The sequence below is a fragment of the Montipora capricornis genome, chromosome 6 (genome assembly GCF_036669925.1).
Source record: "Montipora capricornis isolate CH-2021 chromosome 6, ASM3666992v2, whole genome shotgun sequence".
Classification (NCBI taxonomy): Eukaryota; Metazoa; Cnidaria; class Anthozoa; order Scleractinia; family Acroporidae; genus Montipora; species Montipora capricornis.
This window is the reverse complement of record NC_090888.1, coordinates 27,024,644-27,049,643: the sequence shown is the minus strand read 5'-3', so window position 1 is coordinate 27,049,643 and position 25,000 is coordinate 27,024,644. Positions and strand designations below refer to the sequence as shown.

The window sequence follows — 25,000 nt, the reverse complement described above, 5'->3', positions numbered from 1 at the left end:
GTTACTCTACCGACTGAGCTACAAGGCCAGAATAGGAGTAGGCCGTGGGTATGTGAGATGTTATTCACAAGGACAAATTCGGCTCGGCTCAGGCCTAATTTAGATAATCGTTAGTTATTGTCCTTCAGTAGGATATTGACAGTAGTGATTCCAAGTTCGAGTGAGGCCTATCACTACTGTGAAGTTTTTATACCCAATTATTCCATCAGAGATCAACCCTAGTATTAGAATTGGGCTCACACAAAGACAGAGAAAATCTCTCACCAGGGTGGGAGTTGAACTCACGACCTTCAGATTTGATCACCGTGGCTCTACCGACTGAGCTAAAAGAGAAGGACGGGAGAAAGTCGTGGGTACGTGAGATGTTATTCACATGGACAAATTCTTACTGCGGAATTCGCCATTTAGGCAATAAACTTTTTCTGAATCGCATGAGTTTTATACTGAAGAAACAAGCAAATCATCAGCAAGCGAACAGAAAAGGCAAAAAAAGCATTTCAGAGTCAACTCTCAAAAGCTGCAAAAGCCAGTGAATAGGAATCACGCTAAAATTATAAATCGCAGACCCACTAGCTTATTTGAGAGATCGTTAGGGAACTTTGTCAGTTAAAGGTCAAAAAAGAGTTGTATCGATGTACTTTATTCCACTTTAGCTCTGAGAACGAGATCATTCACATTTTGATGCATTTTATTGAAACACGCCAGCTTTGCTTGGAATGAGATTCGGCAAAAATATGGCAATTTTTTGAAAACACAAGCAAGTGAAATTTCCCCTTATTTTTACGAGAACTCATTGCGATTACATGTTTTTAACATAAGGGCCAATTTTTTTTTGTCACTGTCGGGGCACATCGAAAACCAGTTGCGAAAACCAATTAAAAAGCACTTGTTCCTCCCTTTTTAGAGCAAAACAAAAAAAAGAACAAATCATTTTTTTTTTACGTCTAAAAGAGTACAGATAATTGTTATTTAATTCCAGTTAACAATAAATTCGATTTTTATTCCTGAACAAAGGAAAAACCGATTAAACCACTTTTTGAAAATAACAAACGGTTTAGTGCCCAAGGAAATGATTTGTGGAGTAACTTCTTCCACTAAGTATGAGTTATTACTGGTATTCTGTTTTGTCGTTGTCGTTCTCTTTCGCTCTCCTTTCGTTTCTGTTCTAGTCATAGGTCCTCCAAGCATAATGTAACCCTATCAGAGCTTCTAAAAAATATACCAAAAATTGTAATACAGAAAAAAAGCAGCTCTGAGCAAATTCAAAATAAACACTCAGCTTTAACTTTATATCCCTCCTAAGCTTCACTTGAATAACTGCGTAGCTACCAGTGTGGACCACAGCTATCATGATATGTCAAACTGGATTAACACCAGCGAAAAATGCAGAAAGAAAACATTTTCCAAACCGTTTTCCACATGAACACGAAAGGCGTTGACTGTGTAAGAACTATAATTGACGTAGTATGGCCGCGTAGCCGCGTCGAGCCACAGAAAGCGCGCGAAAAATGAAGCTTCGCTTATGTTTAGGTGAGTTAATCTGGGTTGAGCCTACAATCCAATCGAAAACCAGTACCTGGTCAGCGGTGAACTTAAAAAACACACAGCTGATCTCAGTGAGCTCTAACCTAGAGCACGCGATATGGTCACGTTATACTGGTCTGTGGATACCTTGTTTTGATAGGTGTCAATTGATCAATATAATCTTTTATCCAATATAAAAGATGTACGATGTAAACTAGCATGATACTGGTCACATTGGCATATATGGATGGGTGGACGTACGTACGTACGGACGGACTGTCGATGGTTATAAAACAAAAAAATTCTCAAATCGATGGGTTACCGTTTTTTCTTTACTCTGGTTTTCCACGCGCGCGCGCCTTGAGCGCCCGGACCTTTGCTGATATACAAAGGAAACAAAACGCGCGCGTTTCGAAAATATACACGCACATATAGTAGTAGGAGTAGTAGTAGTAGTAGTAGTAGTAGTAGTAGTAGTAGTAGTAGTAGTAGTAGTAGTAGTAGTAGTAATAGTAGTAGTAGTAGTGGAGGTAGTAGTAGTAGTAGTAGTAGTAGTAGTAGTAGTAGCCCGATTCTGGAGTGGCAGTCTCTGTTACAGGTGGAGCAGACGTGCCTTGTGGAACCGCGCGCAGAGGCTGCGCGTTCTTTCCTCGCCGCTCTCTTGCATGTATCCTGGACTCTAGCGTTCGCTTCCGCCTTTGAAACCTCCGCTCTGACACTTTCCCACCATGTATCTCGTGCTTGGCGATGTCTTTCCACTCACATGTGTCGATTAGCGCAGATCGCGTCTCGCTTGATGACGTCCTTGTAGCGCAGCAGCGGTCGACCCACGTCCTATATTAGCCGCCCTCCCACAGTTCTCCATAAAGGATTTCTCTTGGCAGGCAGTCAGGCTCCATGCGATGTGCTTGGCCGAGCCATCGAAGTCGTCGCTGAATGAGCAGTGATGGCATGCTCCATGAGCCAGCGCGCTCCAGGACCTCGGTATTGGTGTTTTTTTCCTACCACCTGATGTGTAGCTGGCGCCAAAGGCAGCGGAGGTGGAATCCGTTAAGCCGTCGCTCTTGTCTGGCATAGGTCGTCCACGACTCGCTGCCATAAAGGAGAGTCGACAGGACACAAGCTTGGTAGACGCACATCTTTGTCCTTACGCTCAACAGGTCATTGCCCCACACTCGCTTGTTGACTTTGGCCGAGACAGCAGCTGCTTTGGCGATCCTGAAGCTGATCTCACCATCCATCGATGTCTAGCTTGACACGGTGGAGCCCAAGTAGGTGAAGGTGTCCACAACCTCCAGCTTCATGTTGTCGATGCATATGGTGATTACTGGGGGGGGGGGGGGGGCCCACCAAGCTGTAGGATGTTAAAGCAGCGTCGTCTGCAAACAGCAGCTCCCGTATGAGCACCACGTAAGCTTTGGTTTTGGGGCGGAGTCTGTCAACAACGTCCACAAACTGACGTTAAAGTTTATTGAAACCGTGAGAACTGAACAAAGGTTCGCACAAAATTACAAAGTCGTATCGTAACGAGGTAAGAACTTACAAGTGAAATTACACTACGGACAAATTAATGTTTGGTTACATAGAAAAGGTAAAACTACATCTTCTGAACAAAGATAAAAACAGAAAAAAAGAAACTTAATAAAAACGTTACACACGATTACAGAAAAGTTAACGATAAAGCGGAACGGCTAAAGAATCGTGTAAGCTAAAACCAGTTATGCAGAGGCAAAATAATTACCTTGGTGCTACCCTTGCAATCACTGAAACAATGTTAAACACTTAAAAGTTTGTTGAAATTGAAGCTGGAAACTTGAAGAAACTTGAGAAACACTTTGGTGTTGACACGCTACGTGTATGTCAACAAAAAACAACGCAAGTTGTCGCATGAAAAAGCTACATCATATCTACAAATATGGCATTAATTCTAGCTCACGCATCCTGCTGAAGGCCCTTTACGCTTCTTTGGGAGACTGGGGAAAATGATGAAAAGATTGGAAAAGTAACTTAAATACCGGCTTAATACTCCAAAGCGCAAAACCGTAAGCAAAAAGGCTTTTTATGATAAATTACGGTTGTTACACGCAGGTTTTAATCCAATTTGGGAGGAGACAGTCACCTTAACTTTAACATTTCCCAATCCTGTATTTTTTCATTGTGTTGTCTTGGACTAGTAATAGTAGATAGTGATTTATCCAGCGGATAGCGCTATCCATCAATCGTTTGAACAACTGGGGCAAGGTTACTTTGCCATTCTTAATAAAGGCTATGCAAAGTTTGCTGGAACACATATTTGTATAACAAGAAAATTGAGAATATATAAGTTACAGTTGTATGATGTTCTCAGTGTTCTTTGTTCCATAAGTAAACCTGTCACGACTGCGCCAAAAAAAAAAACTTGGAAAGTGGTAAAACAGTACTGAAATAGTACTAGAATTTTCAAACAAATATTCGAAATTTAGAAAACAGGAATAAAAAATTGCTAAAATTTTTGAAAGATCACCTTCGAGATTTTGAAAAGCATGCCTATTTCGGATCAAGGGACACACTGCTTTCTGGTATATCTTTCTTTATTCCACTGCACAATAATAGGACCTACCCTTTTTTTGAATACAAAGAGTGCTCTAAACTTGTCCAAAAATGGGAGAAAGAGTTAAAATGTTGTCCAAAATACCAAATTCTCAAATTTTGTTCAAAAAACGAAGAAATATTATTATTTGCAAAAGAATGTAATTCAACTCCCAACTTATTAGTTTCGAACAACAACAACAACAACAACAACAACAACAACAACGACAAAAACAACAGTGAGCTTTATTATTTGCATGCCTATAAAAATACAACATTGCAAATTAAAAGCGTCCAAAGCATGTTTTACAATGACTGCCAAAAATTCTCGCGCGCTCATTGCCTAATATTTATTGTCAATAAGCGGACAGATACATAAATCTATAGTTGCTCTAGTCAGATTGAAGTTTCTCGCATTTTTGTCTCCCTTTCTTCTCGTGTTTTGACTTAATTCTGACCCCTCTGCCTTTTTGTTATTGTTGTCGGTTTTTTATGCGTCTGTCCTGTTATGGATCCACAGCTACTTTGACAATGCTATGACGCAATTCATGATCAATAACAGGACAGACGCATGAAAAACAGACACCGGGGCATGCACACTTTACTTTAAAAATATTTTATTGTCATCTCTGCTTTAGCTGATTTCTTGTACATTTCTTTAAACAATTAAAAAAAAAAACCACATATATATATATATATATATATGTAAGAAATCGTATGCACGTTAACTCGAGTGGGTTTCGTGATTTATGGGTACGAGTGATATTTTAAAAGTTCGCAAAATTACACGAGCTTCGGCTTTTCAGAACTTTCAAAGCATGACGTGTGACCATTAATCACGAAACGCACGCAAGTTCACGGTCAACGCTAACGGCCATCCCTCAAAATGACATTACACATTTCGTAACAATTACACGACCCAATATCTCATCTTAATATGACAAGCTTACCGCTGTAAAAAGAATGAAAACCGGCAGAATTAGAGATTCCGATTTAACAAGAAATCACGCGGCGTTTCTATGTTAAGCCGCGCTGATTATCTACAGTATTTGGGTCTAAAAATCACTTTGAATACGGTTAGCCTTTTCTTGTTTTACTGGGTACTACACATTCTGGGAGTTAGTCTTGTTAGTCTAGTGGATATCGGAAACTGCTATGACAAGCCATCAATCCGGCTTGAACACTTTGGCTCGCCTATTCTAAATCCTCTCCGTGTGTTTAATGTTTGTTTCTTGCAAGTAGATTTGAAGTCTGAAGTAGATTGTACGTCGTGTAAGTTGAGTTTGAGGGATGGCCATCACTGTTGACCGCGCAAGTTCATACGATTTTTCTTTATTAGTAGCCACTTTGAGGTTGCTTGGGACAGGGCCGAGAGTCTTACTGAAATGCACTGTTGGACTGTTTTACGGATGGGCCACTGTTTATGCATTCGTTTACTCTGCAAAACAAATAGACTTTCGTACATTCTTGTACGTTCACAATTAACTTAGGGTTAAATCTTTATAACTTACGTTGTTAGCAAGTAAACGTCGTATGTACCACGATCTCGCTGACCTTTTGATCAAATCTTTTCGTTTTAGGGACAATTTTGTATCTTAGTGAGCGAACGATTGTTTAGGAAGCTTAGCTCCAGGTATATCGCTTTCTTTTAACTTGAGTTCTCGCTCTACGCACGCGTTCCCCAAAACAGTCCCACATTGCAATTCAACAAGGCCTGTCTCCAGCGCAAACTCAAATTGGCGAACACTCTAGAAACATATGCCATCGCTATGTTTCCAAAGCAACTTCCGTTTTGCATTCTATAATCTCTACCTATTATCATGCATTCGCCATTTATCAATTAGAAACGCGATAATGTTCAGTATGGACACGAAGCGAGAAAACTTGAAATCAGACAGAGTTTATGCTAAAGGTTGAAAATCTGTCATCAAACTTTCGCGCTGCCCAAAAAAGAGCAATACTTGACATCTACGCAACGCATGGAAATCTTTGGACACAAACAAAAGGGGCATCGACAGACAATTACGGGGTAGCAGAATTTCCCGGGATACCAACACGAAAGTAACTTAAATGCGAAGTTTATCTGGAGAGCATTGCTTCCGCAGTTGCTAGTTAAGCAGGTTGTCGTCAGGTTACGCACTCTTTTGATAAATGGACGATCACAGCTGCAGGGATTTCCTATTGGCTGGCACCAACTGGGACCTTTTGGCAGATCATTAATGCACCTAAAGAAGGGAACCAAGTTTATTTCTTACTTATCAATAATATCATGAGGTGGCAAGAGGTCACCAGTGGAGAATTAAAAAAAAAATAAATTGCAGGCGAGTTGCCATGCATAGACAGATTTCAAGATATTAAAAGGCATCTCCTCAGTTTTTAGTCACCAAAGCCTCGAGATCATGTTGACAGATTGGGAATGAATTCACCAGGTTAGTTTCCCCAGTATCAGCACTTGGACGCCTTCAATTTGATTACTATCTGTTGCTGTTATGTGGTCTCATCGATCAGTAGTCCATTAAGAAGATTAGGCCAAGCCTACTACATTGCCGAAGAAGGGCCAGACCACAACAACGGGAACTCTGTGCTCTAGTCTTTTAGAAAAGTGTGTGGGATCTTCTAATGTTCCACAGAGTTTATGAACAAGGGTTACGAAACGGGGCCTACGGTTTGTAGTCCTTATCCGAGAAGACTTTGAAAGTCTAGCCAATTGCGGATGTAATTACAAAGGAAGCACGTTCTCCTCAGTTATTACAAACCCCGAGTGAAAGTGCTTGGAGTGTGGTGAGTTGAAAGAGAAATTATTATTCGAGAATATAGACATGCACGACTTCTTGTGGTGAGTTGAAAGAGAAATTATTATTCGAGAATATAGACATGCACGACTTCTACAGTCTAGGATACCACTTTTAGCAAGTGCTATTAACCCCTTAGCCACCCACCATAGGGGACGAACAAGTGCCGAATTACGACTTGTGAACAGGCGAGGGGTGAAATTACTAGTGAAGCTGCCGTGCCCTGCGGTGAGATTGAGCAACGAACACCCGACATTGCAGTCTTCAATTAATGTTATGTGATTGATGTTGCAATACCTGGGGACCATAAAATTGTTATGGAAGGCCAAGAAAAATGTCTCCAATTTCTCAGAGTACAATAAGGAGCTTGGGAGGATGAGGAGATTACTTGCATGCCTGATTTGAAAGCCATACCAGTCGTTATTGCAGCGTTAGGCAAAACCCCAAAAAACGTTTTGTTTCTGAAGCCCTTGATGTCTCTTGACTTGTGGCACGGGGACACCATTTTCTTACTGAAAGGAATATCTCCATTCTTGTCTTTTGCTTTGTAATCGATTATAGTAATTAAGACAACACGAAAAAACTAACATTTCAAAAAGGTTTATGATCATCGTCAATCTACCTGTCATGCTCCATACACGCTTCATCTAAGGTGTCATTAGGCGGTAGGCACTTGCGGCAGGCATCATTTATATAAGAGGTGGTGTTTTTGCAAACGGACTTGCAAACTGGTTTAGGGTTATTTTGGTAGCCACCTTGATAAGCTCCACACCAGTTTCCATACCACCAGTCTAGCCAGCCATTACGCCAACCAATACCACGACGACTTCTAGAAGTATTCCGCAGGTGCTTGGGCAAACTGTCGTGACCATCAACTAACGTGGTTTTATTTGAGTAATCTGAAAAAACGAGATCGAGTCTTGTTCAATGAGACATTCTATCTTTGCTTGCTTTGCTTGCTTGCTTAATTTTAACATCATCCTGGACACAAAGAAAAAAAAAGGTACCTATTTTCGATTGACTGAAGATCCCAACGGAAGTATACTTTTCCTCTATGTGCTCGGTGCAGTTCAGGTTATTTAAGTCCGCAATGTGTACATCTTTACCCATGGAAAACATATCCACAGTCGCATTTGGCAAATTCAATTGGATCTGCGCGATGAGTAAAAGTAATGAAGACAATGTGTAAACATCACAGTGGTAGGTACTTTAAAAAATCATTTGGAAAAATACTGTATGTGAGTGAGTGAACCAATTATTCCATCCATCCATCCATCCATCCATCCATCCATCCGCCCATTCATCTATTCATCTCCCAGTCAAAGCTTCTCTAGTAATCATTGAGTTAGTTAATGTAGATTAATGGCGGTCAAATGCCGTTACAGTGAAGAGCAACCTTGAAGCTGTATAAATTTGTTGTAAAGGGACAATTTGTTTTTATTCAGGCGTAAGTAAAGTGGGGCGAATGTATACTTTTAACGAACTTGCGTGGTCAGTTCACTGAAGTCGTTCATCAAGTAGAAAATAAAAGAAATTAAAATTTCATCGATATCGAAGAGTTAACAAGAAATTCAATTATGACAGCTTTTCTGGTGTGTGTGGGCCTCCGGGGAAATTTTCTTTCAAGGGGAATAAATACAAATAACATTAGCCCGTATCCCTTGTGGATCGTTCCTGACTACGGTCATGTATCTTGAACTTCATCCTTGGTTGGGTTCAAGCGGAATTATAGTCTCCCCTACCTTGTCACCTGGAAAGAAAAAAAGAGGGCAGGAGAGGGGTGTAATACAGCTATTTCCAAGATAATTTTTCTTAAGCGACGATGAAAGAGTTAAACAAATTTCCTTTAGGATAGTAAAGAATTATTAGATGAGGTTGAGCATGATGTCATGAATTATCAAAACCGAGGTCTGTGTTATCTGCCGAAGCCGAAGGCTGAGGCAGATAACACAGAGCTGATAATGCAGTTCATTTAACAAGCAAGTAAACACCACCCCACACCTTAAATTTACAGCTGCAATTTCCGATACAGAAACGATATTTCTGGATACAAACACTGGCATTTACAAAGACGAGAGGTTTAAGAGTAATTCAGTCCTCAGGCCCGTAACCAGGGGGGTTTTGATAATTCATGATATCATGCGAAAACCGAATTCAATAATTGTCTTATTATACATTTTTCACATAATTCATCCTCAGAAACAGAAGCGAAGCGTTCAGCCATTTTGTTTCTGAGGAGAACACTCCAAGGGGCTTAGTAACCAGGCAGACGTTGAACTTGACATGATAAATGTAATCTCTGCAGCAGATATTACATTTATCATGTCAAGTTCACAAGCTATTGTGAATTGATTGAATGCTCTCGACCAATCAAATTTTTCATAGAGAGTCTGATGTATAATAATTTAACATGTAAGAATAATATATTGCTGCTTTTCAGGACCTCACCCTAAAAATCTTTCCGTTGCTTTCCTTTTGTCGATAGACTTCAACAGCTGTGTCATTATTTAACTGAAAATGGACGTGGGTAGTATTTCCCTCATCGTTTTTCTAAAAAAAAAAATCAAAAGAGCTTTATAATGCACTGACCTTTAATATTTTACGATGTAATAATATCTATCAGTTAAGCAATAATCACGTTCTTGACAGATGGTGCAAGCAGGTGACAATTTTTTGGCGGGAGTTCATCAGAAAGACTCAAATTAAATGTTGTCCCAAGAGGTAGTAATTTTTAAGGCTTGTTTAACTTTAATGGGAATCGAAGTCCTAGAAAATGAAAAGCTGGTTAAAGGCGATCGTTACAATAACAAATAAAATATGATATGGAATTTCATTAGTAGCCTCTTCAGAGCAGTAATGAACTCAACACACCCTTGCTCTGAAAAGCATCGTTCGAAATAGAGCCCAAATGTTTCAAAACAAACACGGGAAAACACAACCTTCGATTCATTTAGTATTTGTTTCAGTTTTTTCTTCGAAATAATAGGGACCTTAAGCAAGAACGATGACGACGGTTACGAGAACGCCACAAAACAATAGGTTTAATTGGCAAAAACAATAGTTCTGCACGCCCCGCTCGTGCGTTTTACATTTTAAATAATAGAGTTATTTGCCGTTCTCACCTTAACAACGACGTGAAATGATCAAATTTGAGGTTGTGTGGAGGATGCGAGCACCTGACGATGGTTTTTCAATTTTCTCTTTAACTATCCCCACCGATCTCACCATTTTTTTATTTTTAGACAACGTTCTCGTAGCCGTCGTTGTCGTCCTTGCTTAAAGTCCCTAATACCGACAAGACGCAGAAACAGGCGCCGGCTTTTCGCATGGTATAGATGATAATATCGAATGGTGAATTCATTGCTATTCTTTTTACAGAGTTAACAACTACTTACGGCGATGGAGGTGGCTAGTTGTGGATATTTGCCGAGCTGCGAAGCGACAAGGTAATCATATCAACCACTAACCACCGACATTGAAGGGAATAGTCGTTTTAGTATATAATACAGCAAAAAAAGATGTTTAAACTCATTTCAGTATTCCTGCAATTATCACTGAATATTACCTGGCGCAAATCCCGCGCTAGTTGCTCGAAGGTGAATAGCTAAGGCTAGTCAAACTCCCTATCAGGCCCTAGGCGTGGGGTGCCAGGGCCCTAAGGCCAAGGCCCAGGCTGCCAGGCTTGTATTGCTACTTTTCTACGGTTGGCGTGCACACACACGAACAAAAGGAAATTAAATAAAGTCAGTTGCCAAAAGCGTAATTGCACGGCAAACCTTCAAATGTCTTCGTTGACGGTTATGGAACCTTTGATCGTTTTCATTAGTAATATTTTTTTTATCTAGAGCTTTTATTTATGTAGTCCATTTTATGTTATTCCTTGACTATGTTTTGCGGTGAAGGTGCTAACTTACCGATTGAAGAGGAGCATTCTTCAGTAGATGCTGTGGAATCATTTCTCCATATAAATCTGTGTAAATACACCTTTTCATTGATTTTCCGTTCCGTGGGAAGAGAAAGTAGCTTCTCCCCTGAAATAATAAAAAGGAATGATAGATGAATTGCATATTTATCTTCAGTGTAACAAAAGACCTCTCAATTCATCATGGCATACCCGACCTCTTGGTTTGCTAACTAGAACGCTTCACTCGCAGGAATAAAAAGTCTTGAATTTCTTAAAATTGATACCTTGGTCCCAGAGGTTTTTCTGTAGCCATGAGAGATCCGCAAAGGGTGAAAGACGAGTCACGAGGCGGGGAGAAGAGAAAAACTTCTCGTTGCCTTGGACTTGAATCTCACTAATTTCATGCAGACTCAAGGCCGTCAGGATCTGACCTTCAAGGTCGGATTGGTTAATATTTTTAAAAACACGCAAATCAATATGATTGCCTTGTTTGATTGGTAATACGGAGGAGACGCGTGATGACTAAGTTGCCATAGGTCCCTTTTGTAGTTATCAATTTGACCTGTTTGTCAGCTGGTGTCTGCATGAAAGTGAGATTCAAATCTAAGGTAATTTTTTTTTCTCTTCTCGCCGCTTCGTGGCTCTCTCGTGGCTCTCTCGTGGCTTAAGAGAAACCTCTGGGTTTTTTGGATAGTAAGTTTCGTAGACGTAGCTTACGTTTGATTCCTTTTCAGACATGGTTTGACGTTTCGCATTTCTTTTATTCCAGGGCCTTAGCAGGCCCGGAAAAAAAGAGGGGGCACGAAGACTTTAAGCAAATTGTATTTTGAAATTTGGGGGGTTTGGATTCGGAGGACGCATTGGACGGGTGTAAGCACGTTCTTTGTGATAATATTTGAAAACGAAACACCAGAAAGTGTATTTTTCAGCATTTTGTGCCTTTAAATTTCAAGGGAATGATTGCTTGTCTGATTTCGTCTATCTCCAAGTAGAGGTAACCGGGAACCAACTGCTTCAATCACAGGCGCCCAGGCGCCCAAGCTCAGCGGGGGGGGGGGGGGGGGGGGGGGGGGGAAGGAAACCCGATAAAAGATCTGAAAATATAATTTTAAGAAAAAAATTATCAATTAAGAAGACTACCCTTATTGCCATTGTGAGTCCGTTCCTTCCTGAGTGTTTCTTTTTATTTTCCAGATTCGACGCTATTTAAGCCATGATTAGTTCCTCGAGGAAAAATACCAGGTAGGTACTGAAGGTTTTACCGTGTTTAGATAAATTTGTGCAATAGATAACCACTAAATTACAAAATACACCACATATCTTCCAAATACCAAGTCTGAACACTGAATTCTCACGAGCCCACCACGGCTAAAATTCCATCGTATGAATTTTTACTCTGGGAACATTTTAACCAGGATTACTTGACTCAATTTGGTGGACTAGTGAGAACGCCGTTTATTCATATGTGATTAAGTAAGTGACACCTTTAATTATCCATTTAACGTACCTCTCTGTAGTTGTGTACAGCTATTTTGGCAGTCAGGGAGTCAGTATAGTTTCCTGAGTTTCTTTTTTCGTCGAACGACGCCAGTTTATCTAAAGAGCTGAACTGGACGACTTTCTTGTTGTAATCAATCATAACACGGTACACCTGCTTTTCACCTTCGTTCGAAGTAAAAGAGGCTTCTCCTTCCATTATGTCCGGTAATTCGGGTCCAGTATTAAACATTCCAACTGCATAGAATATCGTAACAATGACCAGGCAAAGTGCAGCCCCAGTTAATGCTAATACAGTAAGCACACAAGCTGGTGACTTCTTGGAAAACATTTTCCTAGAGATGTGAACTAAAAGGAAAAAAAACATCAGCTTACAATTAATGGATGTGCATTTTCGAGTTGGAGTTCGAGTTGGATTTTCGAGTTGGTCAGTCTGTAACATCCAGGACTTCAAAGGGTTGAAACATCGTTGAAGCCCTGAATTTTTCAGGCTTCTCTACGCAGTTACTAAAATTGCGTTCACTGCGAGAATCAGAGCTTTACTACATGATACCTGAATTTGTTGATTTTGTTTTCGTTTGCTTTTCGGTTTTTGTCCTATATCCACACACCCGTAGGAGCAGGCAGACGAGGCGGATCAGCACCGGGATGCCCAGCTTAAGACGGGTGGTAGCTGATCAGTGAAGCTAAATAGCCTCTCCCATTGTCGGAGGGTGACCCATAACCCCATCCCCTTACGCCAAATGGGGATGACTTATAACCCGTAACCTGTCCCTTCACGTGTTGTTTTCCTTACGGTTAGAGCAAAGATGAAGAGTCCTCTTCATGTCCTGGATGCTGCTGTAGCTTTGGTTGAGCTGCGAGTTTGATATACTGTACTTGCTCATATTGCAGTGTCCAATACTATAGTCACTATATAACTTAGCTGAGTTCCTGGGCCTTGAATGTATGGGGAATGTGCCTTGCCCGATTTGCTCGTCCCCCCTCTCGACCTTACTGATTTGTTCCAAAGGAAAGACGAAGTCGATACGTTTGAAATCATCAAAGTTGCAGGGGCTGCCAGTTGATGACTTGGGTCAGTCCTCCCCACTAGCTGCCTTAGGAGCACTGCCTCCGGATTTTCTGTTAGGGTTTATTCCCTTAGCCTTTCATACTCTGGAAAATCAACTCGAAAATCGACCAACTCGAAAATCCAACTCGAAATCCAAACTCGGGAAATAGGCAACTACATAAATCTGATAACTTATTTCACTCAATGTTCAGCTGAATGTTTTCGCGAGCCAGGACAGTGGATATTTATGAGACAGAAAACAACGTTGCTATCATCTGCGAATAAATTAGTTGGAGAAAGGTAGATGCATTGGCTATATCATGGCTTCAGGAAAAACTCACTCCACCATCTTCTCTAAGGGAGAAGAAAAGTAAAAGACCTAAGACAGAACCCAGAGGAATTCCACAAGAAATATTAAAGCGTGAAGAAACGTGACCGATGTAATCTGCAAATTGGAATCTGTTCGAGAAATAGCTTTTGATCTATTTTAAGGCCAGTCTACGTACAACATATTGTTCAAGTTTGTCAAATAAAATGCTATGATTAATTGCATTGAACGCTTTCGAGAGATATAGGAAAACACCACCCGGCGAGCAGAGCCTCTCTTACTGACGAAGAGAAAAGGAGGCTCTGCCCGAATCGCGTCAACTCTTTGAAGCCGCCACAGCCCGAACGTCTGGACTAGTCAATCTTGTTTTCTCTCGTCAAACCGGTTTTTCCAGTGCGAGCGTCCGTTTAGTGACAAAACCGATGGTTATAATTGAGCCCGCTGTACCATGAAAAACCAAGATGGCGGCGAGATCTGGCATATTAGGCTTGGGTTGGAGACTGTATCCTGGCAACATGCAGCGCATATTTAATAAAGATCTTACTCGATTCATGCAGAGCCTTTCTCGAGAACGCCAAAATCGAGCAAACAAAAGAAAGGCTCTGCTAGCAGGGTGGGAAAACACCAGCAGGTAGTTTCACCCCGATCCAAAGCAGACCAGATTTTATCATGAAAATCAAGCAAAGCAAGCGTGGTGGACTCAGTTTTTCCTGAAGCCATGCTAGTTGTCTGGTCATCCCAAAGGACATTTAAATTGGTTAGATAACTTCATTAATTTAATCGACTATTTGTTTTTTATAACTCAGAGATAAAACGTTACTGTAAAGGTAATTGTAGGTTTTTAAGCAATATAAAGGCAACAACTTCATTCGTTCCAGAACTGGACAGAATTGAGAAAAATACTGTACTCGTCCCCTACGCAAGGGAAGTATATCAAGCTGGCCACAAAGGTTAAATGAGAATTTAACGTTACAGAGATAACAAAAAGACAATGAGAGAAAGACACAATATGAACAGAATTAAGGTGCCGTCATTAGAAATAAGGGATCTAGCATATTTAAATAGATGCCGTGTGCAACTCGACTGGCAAAATACCAACACAAAAGCATAAACACGAAGGCCGATACAACTGATCAGCAAGGATGAATCAATACCTCATTACCCTTCATTGCTGTTCTCCATCACTTTGTTCTGTCCTAAAGTATCATTAACTTTCACTAATAACATTCATTAGCAAGCAAACCAAAATAATAGAAATTTCCCGAATTCATCGGACTGATTACAAAAAAAGTGTGAAGGAAGTTCTCTCCATGGAACGTAAAGTGAGGCGAATTTTTCCCTTTTTGGATTATGGTTTCCTAAATTCGTAACCAAATACAGCACTCCGAAATAAAGAGAGTTTACACGCATAAGGAGTTGAATATTTGTACGAGGAGTAGCTTAAGAATCTATGCAAGGAAATAAATAGAGCGGTGGTTTTTTAGTTGGTTGCTTGTGTTTATCTTATTTTCTCCTTACCTTCTTTCCGCGACGGGAGGATTTGGCTTAAAGGTCAAACTAAACAAGCTAGCAGTGGAGTAAAGAATTTATACAACTTTTGGCTTGCGTACCCGTGCCCATATCTCAATGAAATGAAAAAATTGATGTCAATTGTTTATACGTTTGTAATTCCCTTCTCGACATGATGTTGAGAACAATTTGAAAATGACAACACGCAGCTTGGATGTTGGTTGATGTAGCACGGCCTTTTCACGACAGGGTTATTTTAATGTCATTATCGTGCAATATGTCGGCCAGTTCAGTTAAGCACTTAATATATTGTTTTGATTATTTGAGGACGTACGTGATACTGCTCTAAGCAAAAATTATAATTCCCTTTTTGGGTATATGTTTTATTGATTTTAATTAAAGAGCAATATTTATGGTTCAGTAGGATGCTTTTAGCTGCCAGTTGATTGTTTAAAGAAAAACTTGCGCTAAAATGCCTCACAATTTAAAAAAAAAGGGAAAAAGACAAGAACAAAAAAACAAGAAATAACAAGCAGCAACAAAAATAGAATCAAATAAACTGGTTTACCCTAAACATACATAAAGTTGGCGTTGAAAGCTAAATGTGAATTGTACGTGGGAGAGATAAGTTTAGAAACGGGAAGGAAATGAACAAAGTGCATTGAAAAGAATGGATCATAAACTACGACAGAGAGCATTCTTCGTTGAAGAACACGATATCACTGGTATTTCCAGAATTTGTGTAACTGATTGTCAACGTTAAAGGAAGGCGTATGAGAAGTTTTCTTCCTTGATAGCTGTTGTAGAACTGATTCAGTATTGTGTAGACTGATCGTTGTGTTCAATTGTGTCAACTTTGTTCGATTGAATAGGACCTTAATTATATTGTTACCCCTGTATTCCTTTAGGATTTAAGAATATGTATATATATTGGTTTTTGCTCTATGTAACAGGTTGGATGTTTAATGCTGGATGTTTTCCGTTTAAATTAAATTGTTTGTAAAATCATTGTGAGGTGAAGAACAGAACAATAACCTGACTGTTTTTGGATCCTGGTTTCTTTAATTCATAACCAAATTTAAAATACGCACTCCAACACAAAGGAGGATATTATATGGAGGTTTGTTTCCTTTTTGTACACCAAGACTCTTACAGTACAAAATATGGCATTGGTTTTGGTTTGTGTCTTTATCGTTTCCCACTTTTGCGTCCTCGTTAATTTCTTCTGGGATGGGATCAAAGGACAAACCAAACAAGTTCGTTGTAAAGTAAAAAATTTATGCAGCTATTGTAATTCCTAATAACGTGCTAATACATTGATGGTACAAAAATAAAACGTAAAAAAAAAAAAAAAAAAAAAAAATATATATATATATATCCGGTAAGTTGTTGTTCAATTTGCACTTCCTTCTCGAAATGGTATTGAGAACAGTTTGAAAAGGGCAACATGCAGCTTGGATGTTGGTTGATGTATCATCGCTTTCACGACACAGTTATTTTTGATATTATCAATATCAATTAAAGCACTGTCTTAATATATTGATTTGATTTTGTGTGCATGTGATGCTGCTCTATGGAAAGATTATAGTTTCTCTCCTAAATATGAAGCGTACTTAAAAAAAAAACAAAAACAAAAAGAATATTAAATTTAATGAACTTAGACTTAGAAAAGTAACATTTATGGTTAAGATGTCGTTAACGGTAAATTGCACTAAAATGCCAACCAACAAAAAAAAAATAATAAAAAAAAAAAAAAAAAGAAGGAAAAAACAACAACGAAAAATGAAATGAAAATGTAATTATGGAATCATTGGAGCTTTACACTGAAATACGCAAATTAGCCGTTACAAGAAGTACGCAAATTAGCCGTTACAAGAAATAAGAAGAAGGAAATACGATAAATCAGCAAGGATGAGTTAATACTTCACTACTGCTCTCTATTTCATCGTTCTTCCCTAAATTACATATTATAAACTACGCCTAATAGCATTCCTTATCCAGCAACACACAATGTGATTGGTATTTTAAAACCAGTCGAATTCCTTTTTACGAGTGGATGCACACATGCGCAGGAACGAGTATCGTGATGGGAAGGGGTGGGGAGCGTTGATTTCGGTTAGCAAAATGAATAACCGTGTGATGTTCGGAAAAGGTAAAAAGGAATGGCGCGAGTATAAGTGATGTTCGGAAGAGAAGAAAAGGAATGTTTGTGTTTAAATATCTGCTTTTTACCGACGTTTTCACCGTAACAAGTGAGGTTAGGAGAACCGGCAGTGATGGACTTGCTTTAATACAGTACCATGCTATCATGGCCGGTAGTTCAAAGTTTGCAAATGTTGCTCTAACGCTTTTCATTCTGGTTGTGGATCGTAATCACTTCACTCTTCATCGACAAATTATACGTGGCAGAGGCAAATATTTTTTTGTTTTCTGAGCTGTTTCCCATCAATTATGTAATCTAATCATATAGCTGCATCAAAATCCGATGTTGCCAACAGATCTATTTTTTATTAATTTTTGCCAACATTCCAAATTTAAAATAAATTGGATAGTTTTTGCTGGAACGTTTCCTTCAGCTTTGAACAATGCGTCCAATCTGTATACTTTCCATCAACCAATCAAATGTCAAGATAAATAAATGAACCGAATATTGGCCAATCAGGTTGCAGCTATTATCACTGCTTTCAAATAAACGTCAGCGAGCGATCATCGCTCGCAGGGTTTCTTTTGTGTTGATAATGGCCGAATTTCCCGACTTTTCTCTCCACCTTTTTGACGACTCAGAGTTTCAAATGGAGTCTTTAGCTACGTTTGCAGAGATAGATGCTACTGATTTACTCGAGATGAGGGAGAATAATCAGAACAAGAATACTCAAAGAAGCACAAAAAAATGGGCTAAAGTGTTTGACCTATGGTGTGCTGAGCGAAGCGAGGTGGGAAAGCTTGAGGAGATTCCCGAACACGAGCTTGACGACGTTCTTTGGATGCTCGGCCTACGGCCTCGTCCAAATTTGCCTGTCCTCAGAATTTTTCTCACCCAATTATTTCCAAATTGGACAGCATGTAGTTCTATTACATATACAAAGCAAGTGAATTATTCCAAAATAAAGGCATAGAAAATGGTCAGAGGTTCTCAAAGTCAGCCAACCTGTCAGAGCTAGTTCAAACAGTCACCAAATGCCAGTACTGAAAACAATAATGATACAAATGATGATGAGGTGGATGATTGGTGTGAAATAAAGGAAGGACCATCCCTGAAATAGACACCTTATTACCAGAACTTGTATGACTGAACATGGTGGTGATATTTTAGGTGTTGCACCAGGAGAAGGTCTATTTCTGTTTGTTTATCATTAATATTTTGAAGAATGATGCAATGACTATTGATGAAATAGTATACGTTTTCTAGAGTTGAATTCCAGCAAAATACATCTCCTCACATCTCACCACACCCCGGTATGAAAAAAGCTAAATGATAACATTGTTAATTTTGTTGATAGGTATTTCACATGCCAATATGAAATACTGAGGGTCTACTGTGTATAGTGTAAAGAAAAAAGACTGAGAAAAACTCTAACTGCACTCTAATTTATACCCATCAAATTTACTTAGATGCAATATTATTTCACTTCGATGCACGGCCCACATATATCATCTCCATTATTGAAAACAGCATCATCAGCTTTGCAGCACTATTCACGAGTTAGCCATTGGCTCCCTATGTTTTGTTTTCTTTTTCTTAGTCACAAAATGCCTACCCTGCGGATATTGAATAAAGTTCCGATCCGGGGAATCCAATTTTATTATTTATTATTCCCGTATCATTTCTCCCGACCTGTATTCGAACTCGGGTTCTCTCGCATAAAGAGCTTGTTCGTGCGCCACGTAGACAATCAATAAATGCACATGTATACAGTGCATAAAAAAAGGAGAATTTCGAGGACGGCTTTTTTTTTAGCCCTCAGATTTACAGTGTGATGCAAAGAAGCAAAAATTTGCTTTCCTAGCTCATTCTTAGAGTGGATGAAGCATTAATTTGATGGAACAGGGTTAGATGGAAGTCGCAGGCCGCAAACTGTAGTGATTTCACATTCATTTAAATTTAGACAAAGTCGAAATCCCTTCTGCTGCGATAATTGACACAGTAACCTCAAATCTGAGGGAGATCAGGCTAAATCGCGTGGGTGGGTGGGTGTGTCGTGTTTGTTTGAAGATAAAAAAAAAGATATATATTAGCTCCCTCAGTGCTCGATCCAAAATTGTCTTAGGTCTTAAGTCTTGTCTGCTTCGAGAATTTCCAGTCCTTGAGGATACAAAAGAAAGGGTTAGGCTTCTTGGAACCAAGAATTGGCAAAATACGGGAATGCAACCAAGAAAGGACAATTAAACTTCAAACAAGATGCGCTCCAAAAAAATAACCTTTAGCTGCTTTAAACAAACTTCTGAAAACACAAGCTAATAATATTTTTCGCTAATTTTACCAGAACTCTTTGGGATTACTTGTTTATAACATAAGGGCACAATTTTCTTGTCACTTTCGAGGCAGATCGAAAAGCAGTTGAGCTAACGAATTAAAAAAGCAGTTGAGCTAACGAATTAAAAAAGCACTAGTTCGCTCGCATTTTAAAGCAAGACAAACAAACAAATCAGCTATTTCAATTTGAGAATAAAAAATCGAGTTTCATTCCTGAACAAAAATAAGAATGCGCATCCCTAAAAAATAACAAACGGTTCATTGACCGAGAAAAAAGAAATGTGGAGTAACTTCTTCCACCAAGTTTGAGCTATTACTGGTATTTGTTTTGTCATTGTCGTTCTTTTTCTATCTCCTTTCGTTTCTGTTTTAGTCATAGGTTCTCCAGGCATTATATAACCTTATCAGAGCTTTTAAAGATATGCCAAAAATTGCAATACAGAGAAAAAAGCAGCTCTAAACAAATTTAAAATAAACACTCAGCTTTAAGTTTATATCCCTCCGATGTTTGACTTGAATACAATATTGACAAGCAATACTGACAGGGGCTATGCCACGCAAAGATATATAATTTGATGACACCCAAAATGCCTAACAAGTAGAATAAAACATTGCAATAACCACTTAAAACTGTTGACTCACATAAAAGAAATAAAGCAATAGGAAAGAGAAGCATGGATAGGCACAAATGGACAAGATTGAAATGGATTGCATTTGGGTTATCTTGAAGAAAGCGGCTCTAAGTTTTTTATTTATTTTTTGTTCGGAATCATCTTGTTTGTTCTGTAACGATAATCTTATCAGTAATGGAATTCTCCATTACCATTTTCCAGTTTTAAGCTCTTGAGCAACTAAAGATTTCCCTTAACACCCTAAAATAACGTGACATTGAATAACCTAAGTCAAATGAAAATGAGGGGACAGAGAGGGAGGCTCAGGGCGTTGGCCGGGATATGTCATGTCCACGAAAGTTATTTGTAGACGAGCGGAAGTCTTCGTTCTAGCGGAAGTCTGTCTTCCGAGACGTCCGCATGCAGTCTTGCCTCGCTCTCAGGTTCTTAGTTAAAAGAGAAATGGCGGCGCAATGAAATCTTTGCTTTTCTTTCAAACATTAGACCGAGGTTGCCCTGCATGCGGACTTCTCGTAAGACAGACTTTCGCTAGAACAAAGACTTCCGCTCGTCTAAAAACAACTTTCGTGGACATGGCATATCCCAAGGACTGGACCGGGAGCCTCCCTCTCTGTCCTCTCATTTTCACGTGCTTAGGTATCTGAGTCAGGAAGGACGAAATTTGATTTGCAACTTTTTCGATAAACGTTTTTATATTATATAAGATTTTTGTAATATTTTTATGATTTTCAACCTGGTAATAAATATATAGAAAAACGTTATTGTTGGGTTCCCGTTCAAATGTTCCAGTTTTAACTTAAACGTTCCAGTTGAAGAGGTTTTTTAGGATAGACATTCTCACTGTAATTTGAACTTGGAGTAAAGAATTATGAAATAGCAACGTCATTTTAGTCGTTACAATACAATACAATAAATACTTAATTTTCTGATCGCCATTGGGGCTTTTCAGGGCCAATGAAACAGTTAACGAAACGACGGAACAGAACAACAACAACTGTTAAGAATCTCAACTGGCCGGAGGCAAACTAGTTGGCTATTTACAAGTGCAGCTGAGAAGTTGAACCAGGGACTACCTGGAACAAATTCAACAAATGGTCAGAGTGGTTCTTGAACCCGGGATTTTCGGATCTCAAGGCAAGCACCCGAACCACTGGGCCACACTGCTTCCTGCAACTGATCAAAGAATGACTATTTCAACCGTACTTTTCAAACGATCGATATTTGTTTTAGTTCCTGCCACTGTTACCCCGTGTTTTCCACAGACCCCGCACCCCTTGTTTTCCATAGACCCCGGCGCCCCGTGTTTTCTTCGTTTTATTTATTTATTTATTTATTTATTATCCATAGACTCCTGCACCCCGGTAGCCCGGCATCTCGGGACTGCGGCACCCTGCGTCCCGGCTTTTCCACCAAACCCTAATTTGGACACGTTTAAGCGAGTGGCGAGATCTCTTAGGTTCGGATCCTTCTTCATTGTCAGATTCCTTTTCGTCTTGGTAACTAGATCCTTTAAGTCAATCTTTGATCACTTGATAATTTCTCTGGTAATTCGACCACAGATGCCACCAGTTGTTAATTCTCCCCACCATTTAAGGGAAACTCCACTCCTGCAAATAATAATTTCAATATGAACAAAATAATGTTTCAATCAAATTTGTCCGACCTTTTTCTTAAAAAGAGTTTTTTTTTCTCTAATTATAGAATCCCTTATTTTATTGCCAAATTTCCTGAGCACCGCCATCTTGATTAATTATGAAATGTTAGGGTTGCTCTATTGTTTTAAAACAAAGAGAAACCATGACGAGTCACAATTATTCAAGATGGCAGCACCAAAGGGAGCTTTGAAAACTAAAACAAGCGATTTTGAAATTTTATTTTACACATCGATGTTCTTTGGTCAATAATAATTTCGTTTCTTTATTTTAGTGGAGGTTCCCTTAAGTTAATAGAAGCAACTTTTCTGGTCAACCTCAGTAACTTTATGTTAATCTTCTCTTTCTTTATTATCCTATGGACAAGACGCACCTTGTTAGCCTGTATGACCCTAAAGTACAGAACTTTAAGGCTTAACCGTGATGAAATGTATCCCTCTATTTTAGTATTATTGAGAAGTTGGGTTTCGTGTGAGTACTCCACTTTTCCTGTATTAAGTATCATGACAACGCACCGAATTATATCCCGATACCTTGACTTAATTCATGCGAGTTAGACAAGAGATTTTAGCTTGAGGTTGACCTTGCTGTGCAAAATTAATTTATCCGTTATAGGTATGAGTTTGATCTTTATCGTATCAACAGCTGGATGCCGGATACACTGCCCTATTGCTGCAGTTCTGAGACTAAAGCATGGGTATAGCAGCACTCTAACCAATGAAAAATGTGATGTGGTATCTCATTGATAAAGTTCTTTTTTCTTTTTTTTATTTATTTTGACTCATCCTAGCTTTTGCCCACTTGTAGTTTGCCAGTTTGCTGTTAGGTACTACAGGCCGAAATTTATTTGTTACTGCTAATATGTGGGAGCATAGAAAACGCCTAGAAGTCTATACAGCCCATGGCCAAGTTTATTTAGCCTCTGTCTCTCCCGCCACATAGAATGCGCGACTGGTCTTTGGTACCCCGACATCCCTGTCAAAGCATGGCTCGCCTAAGACACCCCACGATCCTTTATTTTCTTGAAAACTCCTTTATTGCTCCGTAGTTGCTTAGTGATGAATCATTTCCGGGTCCTTCATTTTGAGTTTGGCCATGCGTCGTCCAATCTGGAGTATGTCCTTTGGCCAGGCAGACGTTGACTGAGGTGGTGTTACATGCTGGGATAACCAAGAGATGTCCGCGAACAAGACTTAAATAACTCCCGAGTACGATATAAGGCACGGAACAAAAGTGTGACAACGAGCAGTTACACTTATCCACTATTATTTAAATTAGTTTCACACTTTTACTGTTACTACTTCGGTTAAGGATTAAGTTAAGCAGTTCGTAAAGTTAAGCAGGCTTACTGTCTTTCATGGCCATTCAGCTATTCTTCTTGATGAACTTCGAACTCCACGTTCCACTGACTGTAGACAACAATACTTGACTTGATTCACTGGATTCTTTCCACTCACTTGATGTTCTGTGTACACAAACTCTTACGGAAGACTTCGCAGTGAACTCTGAACTCTTTATCTTCTTTCCTTTTCGGCTATTGTCTCTTTCTTCTCTCCGGATATGGCAAGGTCAAAGGTTGTATCTCCACCATAGTTATCTCAGTTGATTATAGCTTCCTCACAGTAGCGCATCTATCCATAGCATAAGTTCAATCACAGCAGGCCATGAGGGTAAGCCCTCTGGCAAAAGAGGTTTTTCTATTACTTGTAAGCCTGCTTTTATACTTTTACTTGAAGCATCTAGAATGTTCTGTTGCTAATTACAGTGTATTACAATGTACAAGGTGTACAATTTGTGGAAACTGCTGAGTCACATCAAAGGAATTTCTGGAATATCACAGATTGTAAGATAATTATAGAAAAGTCTGGAATTGCATGACAGTAGAAGTGTTGCCATTGAGATAGCTGATCATCTTCCAGTTTTTACTATATTGTATGAGGTAGATCAGATGCCTTTCCCTGACTCCTTTGAATTTAGAGATTTTAAAAGATTTAACAGTGACTTGTTTAAAATGGCGTTGGATGTTGTGGACTGGTCACCAGTTTTCAGTTCTTTTGATGTTAATGAGAGCCTGTCCCGTTTCCTTCACATATTCAATAGCGTAAGCAACAAACATGCGCCCTTGAAATCATTTAAAGTTAGAAATTCACCTTCTAAACCATGGATAACTATAGGACTAAAAATATAAACAAAAGTGCGGGACAAACTTTATAAAAAATGGCTAATTACTCGGAACCCATTATTTCTAAATAAATATAAACTTTATCGTAATAAAATTACTTTCATAAATAAATTATATCGCACCTCATATTATACTCAAGTCCTTGCGGACTCTACTAATAAAAAGAAGATGTGGGATAATATTAAATTTATTATTAATTAAAGCATCCATCTTCAACTATAGACAAACATGTCGGAAACAAACAGTATCATCATTCTGCATCTATTTCCAATCTCTTTAACAAGTTTTTTGGTGATATACCTACTAAACTTGCTTCTACGCTGCCAAAGTCTAAATTTTGTTTTAGACCTGCTAATGAGATAGAGGTTTTTCTTCTTCTCGAGAATCTTGATGGCAGAAAATCTTTCGGAGTGGACAAAGTCCATCCTTTTTTACTTTCTGTAGCGGCATTTCAGATCTTTTGCCCTGTTACCCATATTATTAACATGTCTATTAAACAAGTTACTTTCCCAGAGAAATTAAAAATCGCAAAAGTGATTCCTGTCTTCAAGCAGGTTTCTCGTTTAGAGTTTGATAATTATAGACCAATTTCTGTTCTTCCTGCATTAGCCAAAATTGTTGAAAAATGTATATTTACTCAATTAAGTCATTATTTTTTCACTGAAGGTGTTATCGTTTTTAATCAATATGGATTAAAGCCAGGTTGCACTACTGTGGATTGTCTTGTAGATTTTGTAGAGGAAATTTCTACAACCCTTGAGCAAGGTGATTATGCTGTATCAATTTTCTTGGACTTAAGCAAAGCATTTGACACTGTTAACCATTCAATACTATTGTCTAAACTACTTTTTTATGGTATTTCAAATACTGATATTATTTGGTTTAAA

At 39.0% G+C, this 25,000-nt stretch overlaps 1 protein-coding gene across 1 annotated transcript; it reads right to left on the bottom strand.

Moving 5' to 3' along the window:
- Positions 1-4,315: 4,315 nt before the first annotated feature.
- Positions 4,316-15,410, bottom strand: LOC138051876 (uncharacterized). Its single transcript, XM_068898169.1, has 7 exons — positions 15,183-15,410; positions 12,296-12,633; positions 10,799-10,915; positions 9,333-9,434; positions 7,892-8,036; positions 7,507-7,783; positions 4,316-6,317 (listed from the first exon to the last, which is right to left on the bottom strand). The coding sequence occupies exons 2-7, from the start codon at positions 12,614-12,616 to the stop codon at positions 6,020-6,022; spliced, it is 1,260 nt and encodes a 419-aa protein (XP_068754270.1). The 5' UTR covers positions 12,617-12,633; positions 15,183-15,410; the 3' UTR covers positions 4,316-6,019.
- Between the last annotated feature and the right edge of the window lie 9,590 nt (positions 15,411-25,000).